This window comes from Doryrhamphus excisus, linkage group LG5, assembly GCF_037039965.1.
Source record: "Doryrhamphus excisus strain RoL-2023G ecotype Guam linkage group LG5, RoL_Dexc_Guam_v1.1, whole genome shotgun sequence".
Classification (NCBI taxonomy): Eukaryota; Metazoa; Chordata; class Actinopteri; order Syngnathiformes; family Syngnathidae; genus Doryrhamphus; species Doryrhamphus excisus.
In genome coordinates this window covers 18,332,879-18,357,847 of record NC_136361.1, presented here as the reverse complement: position 1 = coordinate 18,357,847, position 24,969 = coordinate 18,332,879, and the positions used below count along the sequence as shown (strand labels likewise).

General features: G+C 40.8%; 1 protein-coding gene across 7 annotated transcripts in view; it reads right to left on the bottom strand.

Moving 5' to 3' along the window:
- The window catches only part of adgrb1a (adhesion G protein-coupled receptor B1a), a 119,741-nt gene that overhangs the window by 71,578 nt on the left and 23,194 nt on the right, over nt 1-24,969 (bottom strand). For 5 of the 7 annotated variants that reach the window (XM_058052779.2, XM_058052774.2, XM_058052770.2 and 2 more), the window contains exons 3-5: nt 4,876-4,986; nt 2,771-2,935; nt 2,345-2,509 (exon numbers count right to left, since the gene is read on the bottom strand). In XM_058052779.2, the coding sequence (XP_057908762.2) occupies nt 2,345-2,509; nt 2,771-2,935; nt 4,876-4,986 (441 nt within the window). The remainder of the gene's footprint in view (nt 1-2,344; nt 2,510-2,770; nt 2,936-4,875; nt 4,987-24,969) is intronic. The other 2 variants (XM_058052772.2, XM_058052777.2) reach the window with 2 other exon arrangements.

Here is a 24,969-nt window from a genome sequence, read left to right as displayed (position 1 = left end):
AATATATAACATAAGGTGGACAGAAATATTTCAATATTGAACAAAGCAAAATTTGCTCTCAATCAGAAATCACTCCACACTCTCTGGTTCTACCATATCTTACTTATTGTGTGGAAATATGGGCTAATAACTATAAAAGCAATCTTCACTCGCTAAATGTACTGCAAAAAAGGTCAGTAAGAATAATTCATAATGCCGCTTACAGAGAACATACTAACTCCTTATTTCTAAAATCAAAAATACTTAAACTTGCTGATATAGTTAATCTATAAATAATGCATGAGGCTAAAAATAACCAATTACCTAAAAATGTCATCCGATACTTCTCTACAAGAGAGGAGAAATATGATCTCAGAGAAGAACTACATTTAAAACACTTATATGCTAGGACTACGTTAAAAAGCCATAGCATTTCAGTATGTGGAATCAAACTATGGGATGGATTGAGTAAGACCCTCAAACAATGCACAACGATGAGCCAATTCAAGAAACAATACAAGCAGTTGATGTTTGCTAAATACAAGGATGAAGAGTCTTGAACCAGTCATGATGTGCTATATATATCACTATATTGCCAGTTGCTATGATACCCATTATGTCATTGTAAAATAAAAATAAAAATAAAAATAAAAATAAAAATAAAAATAAAAATAAAAATAAAAATAAAAATAAAAATAAAAATAAAAATAAAAATAAAAATAAAAATAAAAATAAAAATAAAAATAAAAATAAAAATAAAAATAAAAATAAATTAGGAAAGCAGGAAGTGAACAAATGTAACAGTTACTGATTGGAAAAGTACCAGATGGAGGGGTAGGATTTAATAAGCTTTGCTTCTTCCTACTCCTTTCGGACATGTGGAACTGTGAATTGATTATGTGATGCATTCAATTGTAATCTGATGCATGTTCAAATGAAATTAAACCATTACCATTACCATTAGAACTTGTTAAAATGACCACTAACGAGACAGAAATCAGACAGATGTACGGTTGTGAAAGAGTACAATGACGTATATGTCTAAAATGTATGAGATGTATGGGATGTAGAGGTTTTCAGGTAAAGTACAAGATGGCCAATAAAGCTGTTTCAATCTTGAATTGGCCCCTGGGCAGTGCTTTAGAGGTAATAAAGAGTGAAAGAGAGATGCCAACAAAATTAACCTCCATCGTGGACAATCCACCTCACCTTCTGAATGTCACTGTGTGGGCTTCAAGCAGCTCCTGAACAGGCTGAGGGATTTGTGGTAAAGAACGTTTTGCTACATTCATTTTATCATCGATCTATTCTGCTGTCAATCTGGAGACGTTCTGGTTGCCTTCTTTTGCTCCTCAAGTCTTCAGAAAACGTATCTCGCTTGTTCATAACAGCTTGGTGTTGCTTATTAATTTGCGCAGTTTCCTGAGAATACTTCTTTCTTTTGGTCCGATGCCTCCTTACTTAATTTACAGATCTCTTTCTTGAGCTGATCTGACATCTGCTTTATTGTCTCCTGCTTTGAATTCCCTTTTGAGAAGTCATTCTTCAGCTCTGCCATCTCCTTCATTATGTTGTTTCTCCATGTTCACTTTGACAGCAACAGTCATAACTTGTTTTTTTTTTTATCAATAAATCAGGACCTCGGCCTAGGGAGTTGGCAAACAATACTGTTCATGGTCAGGAAAGTACCAAAATCTCTGAAATGCAGACCTCCTTTCATCATTTTGAGGAGCAGGATAAAATACAGTATTTGTATTTATATTGTTGATTTATTTGGCTGTATTTCTCTGATTATGCATTTTAATATTATACTGTTTGCCCTGTGATTGATTGGCGACCAATCCAGAGTCATTTTAACCAGTCTAGTCCCTTCTTATGTATTCCAAATAATATGTCTTTAATTACTAGATTAGATTATATTAGATTCAACTTTATTGTTATTGCTCATGTCACTGTTACAGGGCAACAAAATGCAGTTAGCATCCAACCAGAAGTGCAATTTTATAAATACCTTATTAGTAAGTAAATGTAGAAATAGAATAGAGCTGTAAATGGACAGATATATGTACAAACTATAACAGGCTATGACTATAATACAGCGAGGATATATAAATGACTATAATATGGCTATTGCAAATTATACAGATTATAAACAGTATGCACAGTATGGATGTGACAATATATAATAATAATAGTAATATGTACAGTATTGCAATGAAGTGACTATGCTACAGTGTGGATATAGTACATATATAGGGATATAAGTGACTAGAGTATGGCTATTGCAGATTATATAAATTATAAACAGTATGATCTATGAATGCATAGGTATGAATATGAGTAAAGCATGAAGATTGTGTCTCACCTGGACAGACAGCTATGTTACAGAACTTGGTCTGTTTCTCTGGACCCTCACAGGGATCTCCTCCAAACTGGGGAGGAGTGCAGGTTCGTGTCCGGGACCTATAACCTCTGCCGCAGGTTGACGAACATAAACTCCATGGAGACCATTCATCCCAAGCACCGGCCACTGTAAATAGAAGAGCTAGATTTATATAGTAAATTTACATATCACAAGATATGAATATAACTGAGTTGTTTGAATGTTATATATTATCATGGCTTGTGATGCAATATCCTTCTTTGTACATGGAAAACAGGTATTGTTCATTAATAAAGATAGTTTTTCCGAAATATAAACCTTGGGCCATACAGACTCTTGAGTGCGTCCAGGAGGGGGGGCTTGGCAAGCGCAGAGAGTTGACTGGACGAGTGGGATCGGGGAACTTACCTGGACAAACAGCAGGGTTGCAACTCCTCTGCTCTTGCAGTGGCCCACTACACTGGGTGCTGTAGGAGGAGGACACACAGAAACGAGTGCGACTCTGCCAGCCCTCCCCACATGTGGCAGAACACACACTCCATGCTGACCACTCCTCACCTGAGGCTGAGTCTACTGGGGAGGGGGAGGAAGGGTGGGTCAAGTATGGGATAGTAGAAAAAAAAAAGAGGAAAGGAGAGGGGCCGTAACTAATTAGCATGCAGGATGTAGCCTCTGAAGGGCTGTTGTGTAATGAGGGATAAATACTTGCTGTGGTACATTGCACCCTCTTATGACATGCACGTTTTCCCTGATAGATAGATCAGGATGTTCAATTCCACAGATAGGAATGTAATTTTTTTGTAATGGTTTAAACATTAAAGCTTATAGGACAAAACACAAGCGTTGTAGGTGGCCCATGGTATAACCAAATCCTTGGTTATCCTTGAATAAAAACAAGTTACAAAGACCTATGAGTATCCTGTATATTGGATGGGTATTACTTATGACTTAAATTTAAAATTGTACAGATATGGACAGTTGTCTCTGCCCTGAACATACAGGACACCACCAGGTCTTGTAGTTCAGTCCTTATCAACTACAGTGGAACCTCAGTTTTTGTACAGCACCGTTTTTGCGAAAAATTATCGGCAAAAATTATCGGCAAAAATTATCGCCAAAAATTATCGGCAAAAATTATCGCCAAAAATTATCGCCAAAAATTATCGCCAAAAATTATCGCCAAAAATTATCGCCAAAAATGATCGCCAAAAATTATCGCCAAAAATTATCGCCAAAAATTATCGCCAAAAATTTATCTCAGTTTTTCTAAACCGTCTCAGTTATCGTACGACCAAACACTGTGCCAAAATAACCAAGTCCAGTGCTCAAACAAAGCATCCACATTGGAGTCTCCGTCTCTGTGGAGAATGGATGGTGGGACATTATAGGTCAGGGAATCCATTAATCATCTTTATTGTGTGCGTTGGTGGGTTCATTTATATGGATATACATACAAACAAACTTTGTTTTCTGCATCTAAAACCATAATTTTCTTCTGTGAAAAATGTATTTTGTTTTGGTTTTCATTGTTTTTTTTGGAATGAATTAATGACAAAAAACGAAGAGCCACTGTGAGGCACTGAAAGACACGCCACAGAAGTCTGCAGCCTTCCAGCACTGGATTCACACAGGCTAATTGACTCTGGCTTTGTTTGTGTGCTCCCCATAACGCAAACGTCTCAGTCTGGAGGCTGCAAAGAAACCCACCGAGCTGAATAAATGTATAGATGGATGGATGAATAGACGTTAAAGGAACAATTACGTCATTCTTTGTTCCACCATTACTGTGCCCCAGTACATAGAGCAAGAAGCGTTACAAAATGGGTGTTTTTTGTCTATACATTGGAATCACGGTAAGAAGGTCCGACTTAAACCAAAACATACACTAACTGAATACATTTTTCCCATAAGGAATAATGCAAATCCAATTAAACAGTTATGCTCACCCAAAAATGCAATACAAAATGTCACATAAAACTAATTTTTGACAAATTTAATAATTGAAGACCTTTGTTGACAAAGACGGTGATGACAAGCATGGAGGGAAGATGAGAATTTCACACAGATGACATTTTCATGCTTGGCTACAAGTTATTTTTTTTAATTCAATAGTGTTTCTCACCTTTTAATAAAAAATACCAGCACTTGGAACTTTGTTTGGGTCCATTACGGATTATTTTGCAGCCATGATCAGTAAGAAAAGCAAAGGGTTTTGGCGTAACTGTGTTACTGAGAAAAGAACTACAGAGCCAAGCACTGATGATATCATAGAGAAAAATGATTTTGTAATAAAGATACATGACAAACAGTGTATCAGTAACAAAACAAGGCACCGGGAAACGTACATTAACCAAGGCAACCAACCAATTTTTTTTTTGCCTACATTTTTAACCTAAACCAAAAAACACACTAACCGGGGCATATGCTAACCAAGGTTCCACTGTATGACATAGAACTAACAATTGATCAGTTAGTCAAAACTGACCTCACAGGGGAAAATCTTATTGTCTTACCTGTCTGAGGGTTCTGTTGTCCACTGTAGGACTTGTCGACATCTTCACGCTTGCGACTGTCCACTGAACGAAGCGACTGACTGCGGGAAACATGCAGGCCTTTACCTAAGACTGTCAAGCAAAACAAGAAGAAACAGAGGCTAGAAACCAAGGCTCTTTAATTGTGGCACATTTGCGACACATACTATAACAGGGGTCTCAAACACGCGGCCCGCGGGCCAAATGTGGCCCGCAGGACACTAAGTTTGAGGCCCCCGCCTTGATATGAAAGTTTAATGTTAATGCGGCCTGCGCAAGTTTGATATGGATGCTGTATGGTATCATGTACCCAGAAAAAATTATTACGTTTGATTAATGTTCATGTTAAAGGTTAAATAACTGTTAATAGTTATCCTCCCTATCTGTGTGGAAGTGGTAAGTTTTTGGCTATTTAAGTTTAAAGGAAATAACTTGAAGGCTACCGTTTAGGTCGCTAGCTCTCTAGTTTGCGAGTTAGCATGTGTCTCAAGACCCTGCAGTTGCGCAATATGTTGTAAATAAAGAGTATAAATGTGACTATAGTCGTGTTTTGTCATGTCTACAGGGCTCTAATAATGCTTTGTTCATTTTAATCTGAAAAAAATAATTTGTCTACCCACCAACTATATGTGGTTTCTTAAGTTTTTATTATTTGCCGTTTTTTATTATTATTATATTTATTTATTACTGATTGATTTTCTTTATTCTTGATTTGTTTATTTATTTTTCATCTTATTTTGTGCAGAAAAATAAAAATTAAGATATTTGAGAACAGTGGAATGTTTTATCAGAGCTTTTATTGTAGAAAACCAAAACCAAAGCACTGAAAACGTTTGTATATTTTTCTGTTTTTAATAAATGCGTTTTTTTTTTTTTTTTGGAAAACCTGATGCGGCCCAGCCTTGCCCAGACCCTAGCTCCAGTGGCCCCAAGGTAAATTGAGTTTGAGACCCCTGTTCTATAACAATATTGACCACCTATGTTTTTCTGTTCTCTTGTCTTTTTATAATTGTGACTTAATTACGAGGAAATTGCAATTACCACAGACATTGTGTGAATAGGGAATGATGCTGCAATTGAAACGTTGAAGAAAGAAATGCCTTGAGGGATACAACACAAATCATGGCGATACCAAGCATATATGATAAATACATGCCTCCTGTTGGCATAGACAAAATATGATTAAATGCTTAGTTAAATACAAGGTAAAACTATAGTATTTCAATAGTATTTCAGTATCTCTCCTTGTATGCCTGCATGTGTGTGGTCTAATCCTTGATTGAGTGCAATACAACATATGTAAACGAGTGTAAACAGTGACCGTACCGCTGTACTGGGTTTTTGGGGGGCAGTTCCATACCTTTCTGTGCCTCCTTGCTCAGGAGCACCTCAATAAAGATTATAACATCTTCATAACAGGACTCGGACTGGGTCCCTTGGATTTTGAAACCATTACAGATTGAGCTATGCATTTTATGGATGCTCTCCACCATCTCTAGTTCAACCAAGGGGCAAAGAAAAAAGAAAGACAAAATCCTTTCTGCTTATCCCTGGTCTGCCCTAAGGCTCTCTGTCGGTTACACTCCTGGAACATCTCACAGGGAGGAACTCAGGAGGTAATCCTTAATGGATACCCCGGAGACTTCAACTGGCGCCTTTTGATATGAAATAGCAGTGGTTCTTGGTAGAAACTGGCAATACAAGACCGTCATCTTTTTGGGTTACCTTTACTACCACCACTGTGGAGATTTTCAGTCATCTAGGACATGGCTGGGACATGGACTTCCCTGGACTTCCCTGTAGATGACGACGTAATCGAAAAGGCTTCTTTCGTTCTAAATGGTTTAATGCATTTAATGTAGTCTTTCCATATTTACACTACACCATGGAGCCATGGTCACAGGATCACAGGATCAGCTCTGGAGTACAATGTACAGAACTGTAACACACAACCTTCATCAATTAGATCATATTCTGCAATTTGCGCCTCGTGTCACCAATAAGGTGCCTAGTGGCGTGCAGTGACTCAAACTGCCTCCCAACTGACTCGTGGTGGCCCGTAACGGTGGCAAAAATTTAGTTTGGCGACAAGAAAATTTAAAAATGTTTAAAATCTTCGTCCACCAAGTGGAACCAAATGTCACAAACATTCCGCCTATTGGAATCCACTGGAGTGTAATGGCACGAGCCAAGTTGCGCCAACGATGCTAGGAGTCCACTGGCCCGGCGCCAGTTGGTGCCAGTTCGCGACAGTGCAATTTGCTGTGGCGCCTAGCGTCACCAATAAGGTGCCTAGTGGCATGCAGTGACTCAAACTGCCTCCCAACTGACTCGTGGTGGCCCGTAACGGTGGCAAAAATTTAGTTTGGCGGCAAGAAAATTTAAAAATGTTTAAAATCTTCGTCCACCAAGTGGAACCAAATGTCACAAACATTCCGCCTATTGGAATCCACTGGAGTGTAATGGCACGAGCCAAGTTGCGCCAACGATGCTAGGAGTCCACTGGGCCGGCGCCAGTTGGTGCCAGTTCGCGCCAATGCAATTTGCTGTGGCACCTAGTGTCACCAGTAAGGTGCCTAGTGGCATGCAGTGACTCAAACTGCCTCCCAACTGACTCGTGGTGGCCCGTAACGGTGGCAAAAATGTAGTTTGGCGGCAAGAAAATTTAAAAATGTTTAAAATCTTCGTCCACCAAGTGGAACCAAATGTCACAAACATTCCGCCTATTGGAATCCACTGGAGTGTAATGGCACGAGCCAAGTTGCGCCAACGATGCTAGGAGTCCACTGGCCCGGCGCCAGTTGGTGCCAGTTCGCGACAGTGCAATTTGCTGTGGCGCCTAGCGTCACCAATAAGGTGCCTAGTGGCATGCAGTGACTCAAACTGCCCCCCAACTCAATCGTGGTGGCCCGTAACGGTGGCAAAAATTTAGTTTGGCGGCAAGAAAATTTAAAAATGTTTAAAATCTTCGTCCACCAAGTGGAACCAAATGTCACAAACATTCCGCCTATTGGAATCCACTGGAGTGTAATGGCACGAGCCAAGTTGCGCCAACGATGCTAGGAGTCCACTGGGCCGGCGCCAGTTGGTGCCAGTTCGCGACAGTGCAATTTCCTGTGGTGCCTAGCGTCACCAATAAGGTGCCTAGTGGCGTGCAGTGACTCAAACTGCCTCCCAACTGACTCGTGGTGGCCCGTAACGGTGGCAAAAATTTAGTTTGGCGGCAAGAAAATTTAAAAATGTTTAAAATCTTCGTCCACCAAGTGGAACCAAATGTCACAAACAATCCGCCTATTGGAATCCACTGGAATGTAATGGCACGAGCCAAGTTGCGCCAACGATGCTAGGAGTCCACTGGGCCGGCGTCAGTTGGTGCCAGTTCGCGACAGTGCAATTTGCTGTGGCGCCTAGCGTCACCAATAAGGTGCCTAGTGGCGTGCAGTGGCTCAAACTGCCTCCCAACTGACTCGTGGTGGCCCGTAACGGTGGCAAAAATTTAGTTTGACGGCAAGAAAATTAAAAATTTTTTAAAATCTTCGTCCACCAAGTGGAACCAAATGTCACAAACAATCCGCCTTTTGGAATCCACTGGAATGTAATGACACAAGCCAAGTTGCGCCAATGATGCTAGGAGTCCACTGGGCACGGCGCCAATTGGTGGCAGTCTGCACCAAAGATTATGAGATTGACGCGTAGTGGCTCGCTGTGGCGCCAAATAACAGCAACATGGTGAGCGAACATTAATTCAGCGAGCCACTACGCGCCAATCACATAATCTTTGGCGTGAACTGGCACCAACTGGCACCGGCCCAGTGGACCCCTAGCATTAGGGAAAAACCCGCAGCACCAGTAAACCCACTACCATTGCGGATGTGGAAGTAGCTAGTGCCATTTACTTTGTTGTTGTCTGCAAGGAGCGCAGTATCACTGCCACGGATGGTGGCAAGATTAATTAACTCATTAAGACTCAGTGAGGGACAAAAGAACACTGAGCAAAGTGCTTCCCACTATGGACAATCACTTGCATCCTTTATATAACAATCAGCAGCAGATGAGCTGCTTTCTTCAAAAGACTCATTCAGCTCGTTTTTAATTCTCCATATATTTATAGAACATTATCTGTCTGAGAGAAGTGAATGTCATATGCACAGTAAGGAAACAAGTATATCGTACATAAGCAGGTAAAAACTATATATATTTACATATACTAAAAGCGGCAGTGCTTAACAAGTAAAACGTGATGAATGTATTAAGTGTGAGTGTGTGTCCCCTGGTGATATACACAAGATCTGTACTGGTATAATAGGCCAAATAGCTGCCTAATTTGGTCATAAATGTTTAATAGCACAGACATATGCCTTCCATCCCCCACAGGCAATGACAAGTGCAAATTAATCTGCGTGAATAAATTCTGCATTTTCACATTGTCCATAAACACAATTGTGAATTACTTGCAAGTCAGGTACGTTAGGAACAGGGACTTTGGAACTCAAAGCATGATTTGATGACGGGTGATTTTTCTCTACCAAATGTAACTGTAGAGCACAGCCTTGTGAGAAGACAAACCAGATTTAGACAAAGTGTCAGATGCATACAATACAGTAAAGCCATAGCACGAGCTTTCGCTTACATTTGCATTCGTCTTGAGTGTTCGCTTGGTGGGACAGGTGAGATAAATGTGTATAAGCATTGTGAATACAAGGGCGAAACGAAACTACAAAGGAACCTTAGTTAATGTAATTTGTCTTGGTTTGCATACAGTCTCTGATTAGCGTGCAATATGGTGCGTCTTGTTGTGTTATTAATATACTGTGAGGTGAGAAAAATTATTGAATTAAATAAATTCAAGTTAATGGCAAAACAGGAAGATAATGGCGGCTGATCTTATTGTCAACAATGTGATGAATCTTCATTCATTCATTCATTTTCTACCGCTTTTTCCTCACGAGGGTCGCGGGGGTGCTGGAGCCTATCCCAGCTGTCTTCGGGCGCGAGGCGGGGTACACCCTGGACTGGTGGCCAGCCAATCACGGGGCACATATAGACAAACAACCATTCACACTCACATTCATACCTATGGACAATTTGGAGTCGCTAATTAACCTAGCATGTTTTTGGAATGTGGGAGGAAACCGGAGTACCCGGAGAAAATCCCCACGCATGTACGGGGCCGAGGGTGGAATTGAACCCTGGTCTCCTAGCTGTAAGGTCTGCGTGCTAACCACTCAACCACCGTGCTGCCTGATGAATCTTCAAGGAAGGTTAAAGTAAGCTTAAATGTTAATTTCTCTCTTTCATTTATCACTGATACGTTATGTATATGTATTTTGAATTAATTCCATGCAAAATATGTCCTTTTATCCAATAATTACAAAGCCAAGCAGAATAACCTCACACAGTGCCACAGTTATCGATGCTGTTTTCACTAATATCATGACAAACCACAACATCAGTGGCCTGTTTATATGTGACATCACTGACCACTTACCTATTCTCACTATTCGAGAAAACCAAATAACACTATAAACTAATAAGGAACCACAAATGGACTGAAAAACTGCACAGAACTGAAGTCAATCTTACGCAACAACTCAGTGCAAGCCATTTGTTACGTGCACAATTATACAAAAACCAGTGCCAAATTTTCTACGAGTCATACAAAAAACAAGGTTTGACTATCAAAACATTACTATAAGTCAGGGATCTCAAACACGCGTCCCGTGGGCCAAATGTGGCCCGCAGGACACTAGTTTGAGGCCCCCGCCTTGATATGAAAGTTTAATGTTAATGCGGCCCGTGCAAGTTTGATATGGATTCTGTATGGTATCATGTACCCAGAAAAAATTAATGTTAAAGGTTAAATAACTGTTAATAGTTATCCTCCCTATCCGTGTGGAAGTGGTAAGTTTTTGGCTATTTAAGTTTAAAGGAAATAACTTGAAGGCTACCGTTTAGGTCGCTAGATCTCTAGTTTGCGAGTTAGCATGTGTCTCAAGACCCTGCAGTTGCGCAATATGTTGTAAATAAAAAGAGTATAAATGTGACTATAGTCGTGTTTCGGGCTCTAATAATGCTTTGTTCATTTTAATCTGTTTTTAATAAATGCGTTTTTTGTTTGGGTTTTTTTGGAAATGCGGCCCAGTCTCACCCAGACCCGAGCTCCAGTGGCCCCCCAAGTAAATTGAGTTTGAGACCCCTGCTATAAGGTGTTGAGGGACTAAATGGTGCATGATGATGATACAGAAAAATAACCATTATCTGCTCTCGAGACTTACTAAGTTTATTGTAAATGTGTTCTGAATGCAAAAGAAGATTAACCGCAGCTTGGAGCAAATAACAGAAGCTCCCTCGATCAAGTGCAGACATGGCCAACGCAAAAGAAAAGAGGGGATGGGTCCATTTTAGTGATAAGATTCATTCTACTGCAGGATAAAAAAATAAAAGACGATGACAGGACCGATGGACTTTTTTTTTTTTTTTTTTCGTATTCGATAATCATGCTGTGAGAGAGTGAAAATGTAAAATAGCTCAGTGGTGTCTTTCTCCCTTCGCAAGGACATTTCTTTATGTTCTCAATCATTCAGAAGTGTTCTTTTGTATCCACTCAGCCATTGTTGTGGGGGGACTGCAAGGTCCAAGTTCCAATAATCCTCATCCTCTCTCCATTATTGCTCAAATAACTGCATTACTACGAAAAACTCCCTACTTTGTTCTGCATGGCATACGATTTAGAAAGAATATGATATTCAATAAATATAATATATGTCCATTATAGCACATATATACAGTATGTAGTGCATTTTGACTGCGTTTTATTACTTCCTGATATCCATTGTCTGTTTCCACTAAGGGCAGTGGGATGAGAGGATAGTTTATCTCCGGTTACAGGTCCAATTTCAACAGCTTTGAAATCAATATCTGCCACCCAACCAGTGCCGCCACCACCCCCCCAACACATACACACCAATTCATGCACTGCAAATCACACATGCACACACCATAGACATTGTGCACAAGGACTGCAGGTTTTTATTGTGGAGTTTGTGTGCATGTGCGTGCGCTCTAAGGAAAGAAAAAGAAAAGGAAAAGAGGAAAATACTAGTTGGAAACATAAAAATGCTGACAGAATAACGGCGGCCAATTCACATGAAGCTGTATGGATGAATGAAGGATAAGGCAAGTGCTGACACCCAGAGGACAGAAGCAGTCTACTGCATGTCGGAGATAACAGGCAGTGAAAGGAAAGCAAGGGGGAGGGGAAGAGAAAGCAATCAGGAGGAAGAGGGAGAGAGGATGGAAAAAATATTAGGAGAGATAACATGAGAGAAGGGAATTGAAGTAGCAAAGAAAAAAGTTTATATATATATATATATATGCCCTGTGATTGACTGTCAACCAGCCCAGCATGTACCCCACCCGGCACCTGAAGTCAGCTGGGATAGGCTCCAGCATATACACAATCCTAGTGAGCATAAACAGCATAGAAGATTGATGGATGGATGTATCCATTTAAAAGTATATATACGTTTTTATATATACTGCATATTAGGGTATATATATATATATATATGTTGATGACCAAAAACCAGATCACCAAAATTACTGTCTATAACCAAAGACAAATTCCAAATTATTTCAAAACCATTTTTTCAGGATTTAATTGTCCTTCCAAATGATTGCTGATACAATATTACAATTAAAATGATTTTGAGACAATTTTTTCCATTAATATAATATATGCCATAACAATGCAAATACACAATATCAAAATAAATAAGCTTTAATTACTAATGAGTTTTTAACATTGTAATTGGAAATTCAAGCGCTTTAAAATAAAATAAATTAAACAAGCGAGGAAATATGATCTAAAACATTCATTCATTCATTCATTCATTCATTTTCTACCGCTTTTTCCTCACGAGGGTCGCGGGGGTGCTGGAGCCTATCCCAGCTGTCTTCGGGCGTGAGGCGGGGTACACCCTGGACTGGTCGCCAGCCAATCACAGACAATTAAAATTATTTTGAGACAATTTTTTCCATTAATATAATGATAATATATGCCATAACAATGCAAATACACAATATCAAAATAAATAAGCTTTAATTACTCAAGAGTTTTTAACATTCATTCATTCATTCATTTTCTACCGCTTTTTCCTCACGAGGGTCGGGGGTGCTGGAGCCTATCCCAGCTGTCTTCGGGCGTGAGGCGGGGTACACCCTGGACTGGTCGCGAGTCAATCACAGACAATTAAAATTATTTTGAGACAATTTTTTCATGAATATAATGATAATATATCCCATAACAATGCAAATACACAATATCAAAATAAATAAGCTTTAATTACTAATGAGTTTTTAACATTGTAATTGGAAATTCAAGCGCTTTAAAATAAAATAAATTAAACAAGCGAGGAAATATGATCTAAAACATTCATTCATTCATTCATTTTCTACCGCTTTTTCCTCACAAGGGTCGCGGGGGGTGCTGGAGCCTATCCCAGCTGTCTTCAGGCGAGAGGCGGGGTCCACCCTGGACTGGTCGCCAGCCAATCACAGACAATTAAAATTATTTTGAGACAATTTTTTCCATTAATATAATGATAATATATGCCATAACAATGCAAATACACAATATCAAAATAAATAAGCTTTAATTACTCAAAAGTTTTTAACATTCATTCATTCATTCATTTTCTACCGCTTTTTCCTCACGAGGGTCGCGGGGGTGCTGGAGCCTATCCCAGCTGTCTTCAGGCGAGAGGCGGGGTCCACGCTGGACTGGTCGCCAGTCAATCACAGACAATTAAAATTATTTTGAGACAATTTTTTCATGAATATAATGATAATATATCCCATAACAATGCAAATACACAATATCAAAATAAATAAGCTTTAATTACTAATGAGTTTTTAACATTGTAATTGGAAATTCAAGCGCTTTAAAATCAAATAAATTAAACAAGCGAGGAAATATGATCTAAAACAATACTTCCCCAATGTGTACTGATTAGAAAAAAATAGTTCAGTAGAAATAACTCGGAATTTTTTGCTAAATTTGCAAAGACACTTCCTTGATTGACTTTTTTATATGCCATAACAATGCAAATACACAATATCAAAATAAATGAGCTTTAATTGCTAATGAGTTTTTAACATTGTAATTGGAAATTCAAGCGCTTTAAAATCAAATAAATTAAACAAGCGAGGAAATATGATCTAAAACAATACTTCCCCAATGTGTATTGATAAGGAAAAAAATAAATCAGCAGAAATAACTCGGAATTTTGTGCAAAATTTGCAAAGACACTTCCTTGATTGACTTTTTGCAACACTGGGTGCCATGCCCTGTTTACGTTTGGTCAAAGTACGTTGCTTTGGATGCATCTTCTTTGTTTTTTTCGGCCGCACTAAATGAAAAACAGCAGCAGTCACATGCAGCAGAGTTCCCTCATGCTCGTCAATTTCATATCCCAATGAAAAAAAAACAAAAAGAAAAATTATGGCACAGACACATACTGATTTCCTACACAATTCATATTTGAATTGAGGTACAGGAAGTGTACATTACGCGTTCCGATGCACCTCCACAAGCCCGGGTAGAACAACATTAAGCGAGACAGTAGGCATGGCAGCAGCAGCGATCCAGGAAGATGAAAACAGCGCAGCCCAGCCTTTTTGGGCGAATATCACGACTAGCGATAGAGCCGAGGAGAATCCAGGACCTTACAGAACCTCCTCCATCATTAATGTCTGCTACTTTTTGAACATTTCACCTCCCGGTGAAATATATTAACGGACAAATACAAGTGGGCAAAACAAAACAGTGTGTGTGTATTCATTAGAGATTGGACAACAGGGCTTGGAGCTAAAAGTATTAATGCTGCACTACTTTCATTTACTACAATTAAATTCACTGTTCAAATTTGTTATTGTTGCATTTGCGTTTTCCTGAAAAGAAAAGTTTAGCATTTTGTATATCATACACTCCTAATGCATATGTATGAATTATTTTTGTCTGCATGTTCTATTATATTTGTGCGTGGGTTTTCTCTGGATACTTCGGCTTCCTCCCACATCCCATAGGCTCCATATCACCCGGTGACCCTAATGAGGATATGCAATAAAGAAAATCAACAAATGAATATTAAAATGATATTACATATACCCCTAAAGTATCTTGAGGAATTGTTTTTCAGCACTTTTGCACAACATTCCTTGCTCAAGCACCATCGCAAACTGAACTGATGTTAAAAAAAACATAAAGTTTCTTCCCTTTAAATGCTTTTACGATCACACAATAATCCATTAGGCGGATGAATCATCCTTTTTTTGTGTAATCCCATCAACACAAAGCATCAACAGTTTCAAATTTCACAGAGCATCACCTCAAGAACACCCGACCGCAGTGTCTATAAATACATATCATGTAGGATACTCCTTGGTTTCAGGTGCAGGTCAGCAAACCAGACATTTCAATTCCGAAGATGGATGTCCCATTTCACAGGGAGTGATAAAAAAAAAAAAAAAAAAAAAAAGGCTCAGAAGGTCTCTTAGCGCAGGTATCAGATTTTCCTGTGTTCTTCACCACCTTGACTGACATATCACTTCTGTATGGCTTTACTTTACTTTTATGTCCTCCTTGACACGGATCCCCTTTTCGGGGCGGATGAAGCTTGCTTGCTCAAACAGCAAACGTGTGAACCCACAGAAGCTATTTTTTTCTGGGTGGTTATGCAAATATAATGTGTACTATTTATTCATTCATTCATTTTCTACCGCAGGTGGTGCTGGAGCCTATCCCAGCTGTCTTCGGGCTGGGGACGTGGGGGCCATTTGTGGCCTTCGGCACATTCTAACAGCAAAAACTTGAATTTTTAAAGTAAAGTAAAAAATATTAAGAGAAAAAAGATTTAATATAACGAAATTTCACAAGGACAATTTTTTAATATTATGATGAAAAATAATGTCACTTTTGTATAATAATGCAGAAATTTTCATAATAAGTCAGAAGATTACAAGAAAGAAAAACAACTAATAAACTTGCAATTTTTGGAAAATGAAGTTGTGGTTATGTTAAATTAAATATGAAAGAAAAAAGTTTTAATATTGTGAGAAGAAGCAAAATAAAATAATAAAATTTAAGTAAGTCAGGTTGGGAAAATATTTTAATATTATGGGAAAATATTATGTCATTATATTCATTCATTAATTTTCGACTGCTTATCCTCACGAGGGTCGCAGGGGTGCTGGAGCCAATCCCAGCTGTCTTTGGGCGAGAGGCGGGGTACACTCTGGACTGGTCGCCAGCCAATCACAGGGCACATATAGACAAACAACCATTCACACTCACGTTCATACCTATGGACAATTTGGAGTCGCCAATTAACCTAGCATGTTTTTTTTTAATGTGGGAGGAAACCGGAGTACTCGGAGAAAACCCACGCATCTACGCGGAGAACATGCAAACTCCACACAGAGATGGCCGAGGGTGGAATTGAACTCGGGTATCATAGCTGCGAGGCATGCACGCTAACCATTCGTCCAACGCCAACGTGCAGCCATCTACTATTTATTCATTCATTCATTCATTCATTTTCTACCGCTTTTCCTCACGAGGGTCGCGGGGGTGCTGGAACCTATCCCAGCTGTCTTTGGGCGAGAGGCGGGGTACACTCTGGACTGGTCGCCAGCCAATCACAGGGCACATATAGACAAACAACCATTCACACTCATGTTCATACCTATGGAAAATTTGGAGTCGCTAATTAACCTAGCATGTTTTTTTTTAAATGTGGAAGGAAGCCGGAGAACATGCAAACTCCACACAGATGTCCGAGGGTGGAACTGAACTTAGGTCTCCTAGCTGCGAGGCATGCACGCTAACCACTCGTCCAACGTGCAGCCGTCTACTATTTATTGTAACTGAAATTCAACTGTTTTGAAACTTGACTTCCACTTTGCTTCTCTATGTGTAACCTTCCAGTCAGAACATTTATATGTGCAGTCTCTGGCTGTTTATATAAGAAGCGCCTAAGCCTTTGTGTCCATTCCTAGAGTGGCTTCCTCCAGCCTCCTTCTAAATGACTCAAAATCGCCCCCGCTGTGCTCTTGTGTATCGTCAGTTCGCTGCAGATTCTACATCGCCAATTAATGTGTCGTATTTCTTCATAGTCTTTCTCCAAGTAACTGGCAGTGCATTAACGACTCCATTATAAAGTCATACGGACAATGCTATGTAGAATGTATTCAGAGGCATCCAGGGATCGCCGACCGAGAAGCCTCCGCTCCTTTTGCAACACACAAAACATACGCCAGCACACACAAATGCATATCTCTGAGCAATGCAGTTTTCTCTTCCCACACTTTACAATGCTCTCATACATCAGAGGCACTTGTCTCCCTCCCCACACAGTGTGGGATGGTGACTACATTGTGACTCACAGACAGAGAGACAAAGAGTGAGAGAAACAGAGGTAGTAGAGGTGGATAAGGAGTTGGTGGAGGTGGCGCTGGGAGGCTCGTGATGGCAGTGGAAATTAAAGAGGAGCCATATGATTGCAAAGTTTGGATGGGATGAGTAATGGAGAAGTGTGGGTAATGCGGTCTGTGGCGGTGGGAGTCTGATTGGGAGCCAAGTGAACTTTAAAAAAAACAACGTGAGCAGGAGCTTATGGTAGCTTGTGTGGGTGTTTGATATGACATTTGAAATAGTATGCATTTACTATGCAAGACTCTCATATAAACCTGCAACATATAACAATGAAACGATGATTAATTGATTAGCCAATTAATCAAAATTATCCTTTTTTTATTTTATTCAAAATTTCTCTTGTTTTGGCTGCACGGTGGACAAGTGGTTCGCGCGCAGACCTCACAGCTAGGAGACCAGCGTTCAATCCCACTCTTTGCATGTTCTCCCCATGCATGCGTGGGTTTTCTCCGGGTACTCCGGTTTCCTCCCACATTCCAAAAACATGCTAGGTAAATTAACGAAATAAAAATTGTCCATAGGTATGAATGTGAGTGTGAATGGTTGTTTGTCTACATGTGCCCTGTGATTGGCTGGCGACCAGTCCAGGGTGTACCCCTGCCTCTCGCCCGAAGACAGCTGGGATAGGCTCCAGCACCCCTGCAACCCTCGTGAGGATAAGCGGTAGAAAATGAATGAATGAATGAATTTCTCTTGTTTTAATTTCTAAAATGTGAGTTTTTATCCTTTTTATCCTCACGAGGGTGCCAGCCAATCACAGGGCACATACAGTGAAGAAAATAAGTATTTGAACACCCTGCTATTTTGCTATTTCTCCCACTTAGAAATCATGGAGGGGTCTGAAATTTTCATCGTAGGTGCATGTCCACTGTGAGAGAGATAAACTAAAAAGAAAAATCCAGAAATCACAATGCATGATTTTTTAACAATTTATTTGTGTGATACAGCTGCAAATAAGTATTTGAACACCTGAGAAAATGAATGTTAATATTTGGTACAGTAGCCTTTGTTTGCTATTACAGAGGTCAAACGTTTCCTGTAGTTTTTCACCAGGTTTGCACACACTGCAGGAGGGATCTTGGCCCACTCCTCCACACAGATCTTCTCTAGATCAGTCAGGTTTCTGGGCTGTCGCTGAGAAACACGGAGTTTGAGCTCCCTCCAAAGATTTTCGATTGGGTTCAGGTCTGGAGACTGGCTGGGCCATGCTAGAACCTTGATATGCTTCTTACGGAGCCACTCCTTGGTTTTCCTGGCTGTGTGCTTCGGGTCGTTGTCGTGTTGGAAGACCCAGCCACGACCCATCTTCAATGCTCTGACAGAGGGAAGGAGGTTGTTCCCCAAAATCTCACAATACACGGCCCCAGTCATCCTCTCTTTAATGCAGTGCACTCGTCCTGTCCCATGTGCAGAAAAACACCCCCAAAGCATGATGCTACCACCCCCATGCTTCACAGTAGGGATGGTGTTCTTCGGATTGTACTCTTCATTCTTCTTCCTCCAAACACGCTTATTGGAATTATGACCAAAAAGTTCTATTTTGGTCTCATCTGACCATAAAACTTTCTCCCATGACTCCTCTGTATCATCCAAATGGTCATATGCAAACTTAAGACGGGCCTTGACATGTGCTGGTTTAAGCAGGGGAACCTTTCGTGCCATGCATGATTTCACATCATGACGTCTTAGTGTATTACCTACAGTAACCTTGGAAACGGTGGTCCCAGCTCTTTTCAGGTCATTGACCAAGTCCTGTCGTGTAGTTCTGGGCTGATTCCTCACCTTTCTTAGAATCATTGAGACCCCACGAGGTGATATCTTGCATGGGGCTCCACTCCGATTGAGATTGACCGTCATGTTTAGCTTCTTCCATTTTCTAATGATAGCTCCAACAGTGGACCTTTTTTCACCAAGCTGCTTGGTAATTGCTCCGTAGCCCTTTCCAGCCTTGTGGAGGTGTACAATTTTGTCTCTGGTGTCTTTGGACAGCTCTTTGGTCTTCGCCATGTTACAAGTTAAAGTCTTACTGATTGTATGGGGTGGACAGGTGTCTTTATGCAGCTAACGACCTCAAACAGGTGCATCTGATTCAGGATGATACATGGAGTGCAGGTGGACTTCTAATGGGCAGACTAACAGGTCTTTCAGGGTCAGAATTCTAGATGATACACAGGTGTTCAAATACTTATTTGCAGCTGTATCACACAAATAAATTGTTAAAAAATCATGCATTGTGATTTCTGGATTTTTCTTTTTAGTTTATCTCTCTCACAGTGGACATGCACCTACGATGAAAATTTCAGACCCCTCCATGATTTCTAAGTGGGAGAAATAGCAAAATAGCAGGGTGTTCAAATACTTATTTTCTTCACTGTATAGACAAACAACCATTCACACTCACATTCATACCTATGGACAATTTGGAGTCCTAGCATGTTTTTGGAATGTGGGAGGAAACTGGAGTACCCGGAGAAAACCCACGCATGCACGGGTAGAACATGTAAGCTCCACACAGAGATGGCCGAGGGTGGAATTGAACCCGGGTCTGCATGCTAACCACACGACCGCCGTGCAACCCGAGTTTTTATTTATTTATTTCAATATTTAAAAAAGGGGGCAAAAAGAAGGCTCTGGAGTTGCTCGTTGCCGATCCCCGGGCTAGGTCCTAACTGATTACTCGATTAATCGAAACAGCACTAAGAAAATAATCGTTAGTTACAACCCTACTCTCTCTCAACAACTTTAACGCTCTTTCCCAATGCACCAGAGGCAATTTAAGGACAAAGAATAAAAAAGCCAGCCATAAAAATAAGTCTTTAGGTGAGACCGACAAATCGCCACTGAAAGCAAGTCAAAGGTTACTCGTTTCAGAGTTTTGTGACCAAAAACTAAGAACTATGCCTCCTCTGGACATGTCCGAACCATCTCAGTCTGGCCTCTCTGACTTTATCTCCAAGGCCTCTAACATGTAATGTCCCTCTGATGTACTAGTTCCTGATCCTATCCATCCTGGTCACTACCAATGTGAACCTCAGCATCCTCATCTCTGCCTACCTCCGGTTCTGCTTCCTGTCTTTTCCTCAGTGGCATTGGCACCACAGTTTTGTATACATATACAAATACGATCTTTTGGAACAAAACCCAAAGTAGTATTTTGTAAAGACAGAAGAATAATGGCCCAGGGATCGGGACACCCATGGGACACCGAAAACACAATTGTCAAGGCCTACACAAAAACTCCTGTCAGATGTGTAATATCTAACCCACTTGAGAGTTGCCTCTGTGATGCCCACCCACTGCTCAACAGGGAGGATGCCATCATGCTGTTATACTGTGGTAGAAGCACCTGAAAGGTAAAAACATAATGGCCTGTTTGCATTTGAAAATAAGGGACGTTACATAGGAAACATGAAGGGAAAGACCTGACTGCCCACTGCACCAGATTTCTTTTAAATAAAAGTTAAATTCCATGAAATTGACAATAAACTACTTAATCCATCTTCTTTCCTTATCCCATGCCGGGATAAGAACAAAGTATCTCTAACGTGTCCTGGGTTTTCTCCAAGGCCCTGAACACCTCCCGGGAGGCATCCTGACCATATGCCCAAGTCACTTCATCTGTCTTCTCTTATAGGTTCTACTCTGACGTTCTCCCGTATGACAGTTCTTCTCACCTTATCTCTAAGGGACAGTCCAGCCACCCTATGGAGAAGACTCATTCCAGCTGCTTGTGCCAGCCATCTTGTCCTTTCGGGGGTTTCGAGGATTGACAGGAAGGAAATTATATTCTAAATATATTAAATAGTTATTCATTCATTTTCTACAGGGCACATATAGACAAACAACCATTCACACTCACATTCATACCTATGGACAATTTGGAGTCACCAATTAACCTAGCATGTTTTTGGAATGTGGGAGGAAACCGGAGAAAACCCACGCATGCACGGGGAGAACATGCAAACTCCACACAGAGATGCCCAAGGGTGGAATTGAACCCTAATCTCCTAGCTGTGAGGTCTGCGCGCTAACCACTAGACCACCGTGCCGCCCTAAATAGTTATTATACAGGATATTTTTTTCTGAGAAAGAATAACAAGGGCGGCACGGCGGTCAAGTGGTTAGTGCGCAGACCTCACAGCTAGGAGACCAGGGTTCAATTCCACCCGCGGCCATCTCTGTGTGGAGTTTGCATGTTCTCCCCGTGCATGCGTGGGTTTTCTCCAGGTACTCCGGTTTCCTCCCACATTTAAAAAAAAAACATGCTAGGTTAATTAGCCACTCCAAATTTTCCATAGGTATGAATGTGAGTGTGAATGGTTGTTTGTCTATATGTGCCCTGTGATTGGCTGGCGACCAGTCCAGGGTGTACCCCGTCTCTCGCCTGAAGACAGCTGGGATAGGCTCCACATCCCCCGCGGTAGAAAATGAATGAATGAATGAATAAGAATATGAGAAATATGTAACTTTTTGACTAAATAAAATAAATACTACCTCATGAACATGAACATTGAGTATGTGTGACAGCCAAGTTAGATGAAATCTGTATTTTCCTTGTTTGTTCACACCAACGTCAGCACCAAGCAGCAAGTTCATGTGAACAGGCAGCGTTTGCCAAAATGCGCTAAAAAAAATGATTGTGTGTTTGTGTGCATGTGTGTACATGTGTGCATCTATATCTTGAGTCGGTGTGTATTCTGACAGCGTTTCACCTCTGGGTGTCATTCCAGGTGATATTGCCAAGGAGAGCATCCCTTCCCCGCAGAGCCACCTCCTGCTCTTAACAAGGACACCGTGGAAAACAGATGCAAAAGCACCATTTTTAAATCCACATCTCGAGGCAATAAAAGGGTAGATCACAGCGTGATCCCAGACAATTCATTTTTATTGTTTATGTCATCAAATCTAATGAACCATAATGAGACACCGAGACCATGTCCTAACAGTCAAGAAAGCGGGATACACACATTCTCTATTTTCTCCTTCACACCCAATTTCACCCTTCACAGACTCACAGTCCTGCAATAATAGAGTATTTTTGGAGCAGTGACAGCTTTTAATATCCAGGATTCCTTCACAACATCGTAGACTGCAAATGGTGACAAATGCTTGTCAGAAAAAGGGGGCTTCCTATGGCGTCCTAATATCATCCGACAACTAGTGTATGCTCCTGCATTTCATATGACACGACTGATAGGGGAGGAAATATTTTCTTCTATAATCCTGTAACGCTTTCATCATTCCCAAGTAAGTAGCGACGCTGAAATTTCTCAATTAAAGCATGGATGTTTAACGAACCCCCAGGCCAGATAAAGAGCATGGCGTAGATAATCCATTGAGAGTACATAAGAGTATATAAGATCCAACAGGTGGCATTATTTGGACTTCTCCCAGAATCAGATTACACTACATATATATAAAAACACAGTATAAGTACAATATAATCATACATTCATTTTCTACCGCTTATTCCCACGAGAGTCGCAGGGGTGCTCGAGTCTATCCCAGCTGTCTTCGGGGGAGAGGTCGGTGTACACCCTGGACTGGTCGCCAGCCAATCACAGGGCACATAAAGACAAACAACCATTCACACTCACATTCATACCTATGGACAATTTGGAGTCGCTAATTAACCTAGCATGTTTTTGGAGGAAAACCCGGAAAAAAACCCACGCATGCACAAGGAGAACATGCAAGCTCCACACAGAGATGGCCGAAAGTGGAATTGAACTCAGGTCTCCTAGGTGTGAGACCACTCGACCACCGTGCAGCCCACAATATAATCAAAAAAGTAAAGTGATATCAAATAAATTGATGAAACAATTCATGCCACATTTTGTACAGCATTATTAATATTAATGTAAAGTATTCAATATTGGAAAATTGTAAGTGCAATTTAAGGGGGAGTTACATCACAACATCCATGTTGGCTACATGCAATAAAAATGGGGAAAATTGCCAGAGAAACGGCTAAATATGTAATAAATACAATATATTTGATTTTTGGGGTGCACGGCGGACAAGTGGTTAGCGTGCAGGCCACACAGTTAGGAGACCCGAGTTCAATTCCACTCTCGGCCATCTCTGTGTGGAGTTTGCATGTTCTCCCCGTGCATGCATGGGTTTTCTCCGGGTACTCCGGTTTCCTCCCACATTCCAAAAACATGCTAGGTTAATTGGCGACTCCAAATTGTCCATAGGTATGAATGTGAGTGTGAATGGTTGTTTGTCTATATGTGCCCTGTGATTGGCTGGCGACCAGTCCAGAGTGTACGCCGCCTCTCGTCTGAAGACAGCTGGGATAGGCTCCAGCACCCCCCGCGAACCTTGTGAGGATAAGCGGTATAGAAAATGAATGAATGTTTAGTATGTAATTAAAATATTTTTTTCATATATGCCACAATTACTGTATATAGCTAATCTAGATACATATATTGAGTATTATACTGAGTATACTGTACTAACTCAACTCACATTCTAAATTCCCCTCACACTCGTCAAGCTTCCGTGCTCAAAATTTCAGGTTAGTCCGTCAGTCCACATCAACAACAACGTCATTCTCCTGTCTGTTTCTGTTTTGGGTCATTTCTGTTCTGTGGTGGCATTTCTTCGCATGCGTTTTGAGGCCATGTGCAGTCATGCTTTTGCTTTTGCATTTAGTCAAGCTCCCTATGCTGCTATGCAAAAAAAAAAACTGGGAAAATTTAGCAATTTTTTATATAATAATAACACAAAAGTTTGGTTTTAAATATATGCAACAAGAATTATTTTTTAACGTTTTAATATAATATTATACTCGCTACATACATTCATTCATTCATTTTCTACCGCTTTTCCTCACGAGGGTCGCGGGGGTGCTGGAGCCTATCCCAGCTGTCTTCGGGCGAGAGGCGGGGTACACCCTGGACTGGTCACCAGCCAATCACAGGGCACATATAGACAAACAACCATTCACACTCACATTCATACCTATGGACAATTTGGAGTCGCCAATTAACCTAGCATGTTTTTGGAATGTGGGAGGAAACCGCAGTACCCGGAGAAAACCCACGAAAACTCCACACAGAGATGGCTGAGGGTGGAATTGAACACGGGACTCTTAACTGTGAGGCCTGTGCGCTAACCACTCGACTACCGCGCAGCCCAATGTATAAATTAATTCATTCATTCATTTTCTACCGCTTTTTCCTCATGAGGGTCGCAGGGGTGCTGGAGCCTATCCCAGCTCTCTTTGGACGAAAGGCGGGGTCCACCCTGGACTGGTGGCCAGCCAATCACAGGGCACATATAGACAAACAACCATTCACACTCACATTCATACCTATGGACAATTTGGAGTCGCTAATTAACCTAGCATGTTTTTGGAATGTGGGAGGAAACCGGAGTACCCGGAGAACACGGGGAGAACATGCAAACTCCACACAGAGATGGCAGAGGGTGGAATTGAACCCTGGTCTCCTAGCTGTGAGGTCTGCGCGCTAACCACTAGACCACCGTGCCGCCCCGCTACATACATATAAAGGCAATTTACAGGCAGTTTACAACGTTTTGTGTTATGACATTTCATGATTATGACATTCTGA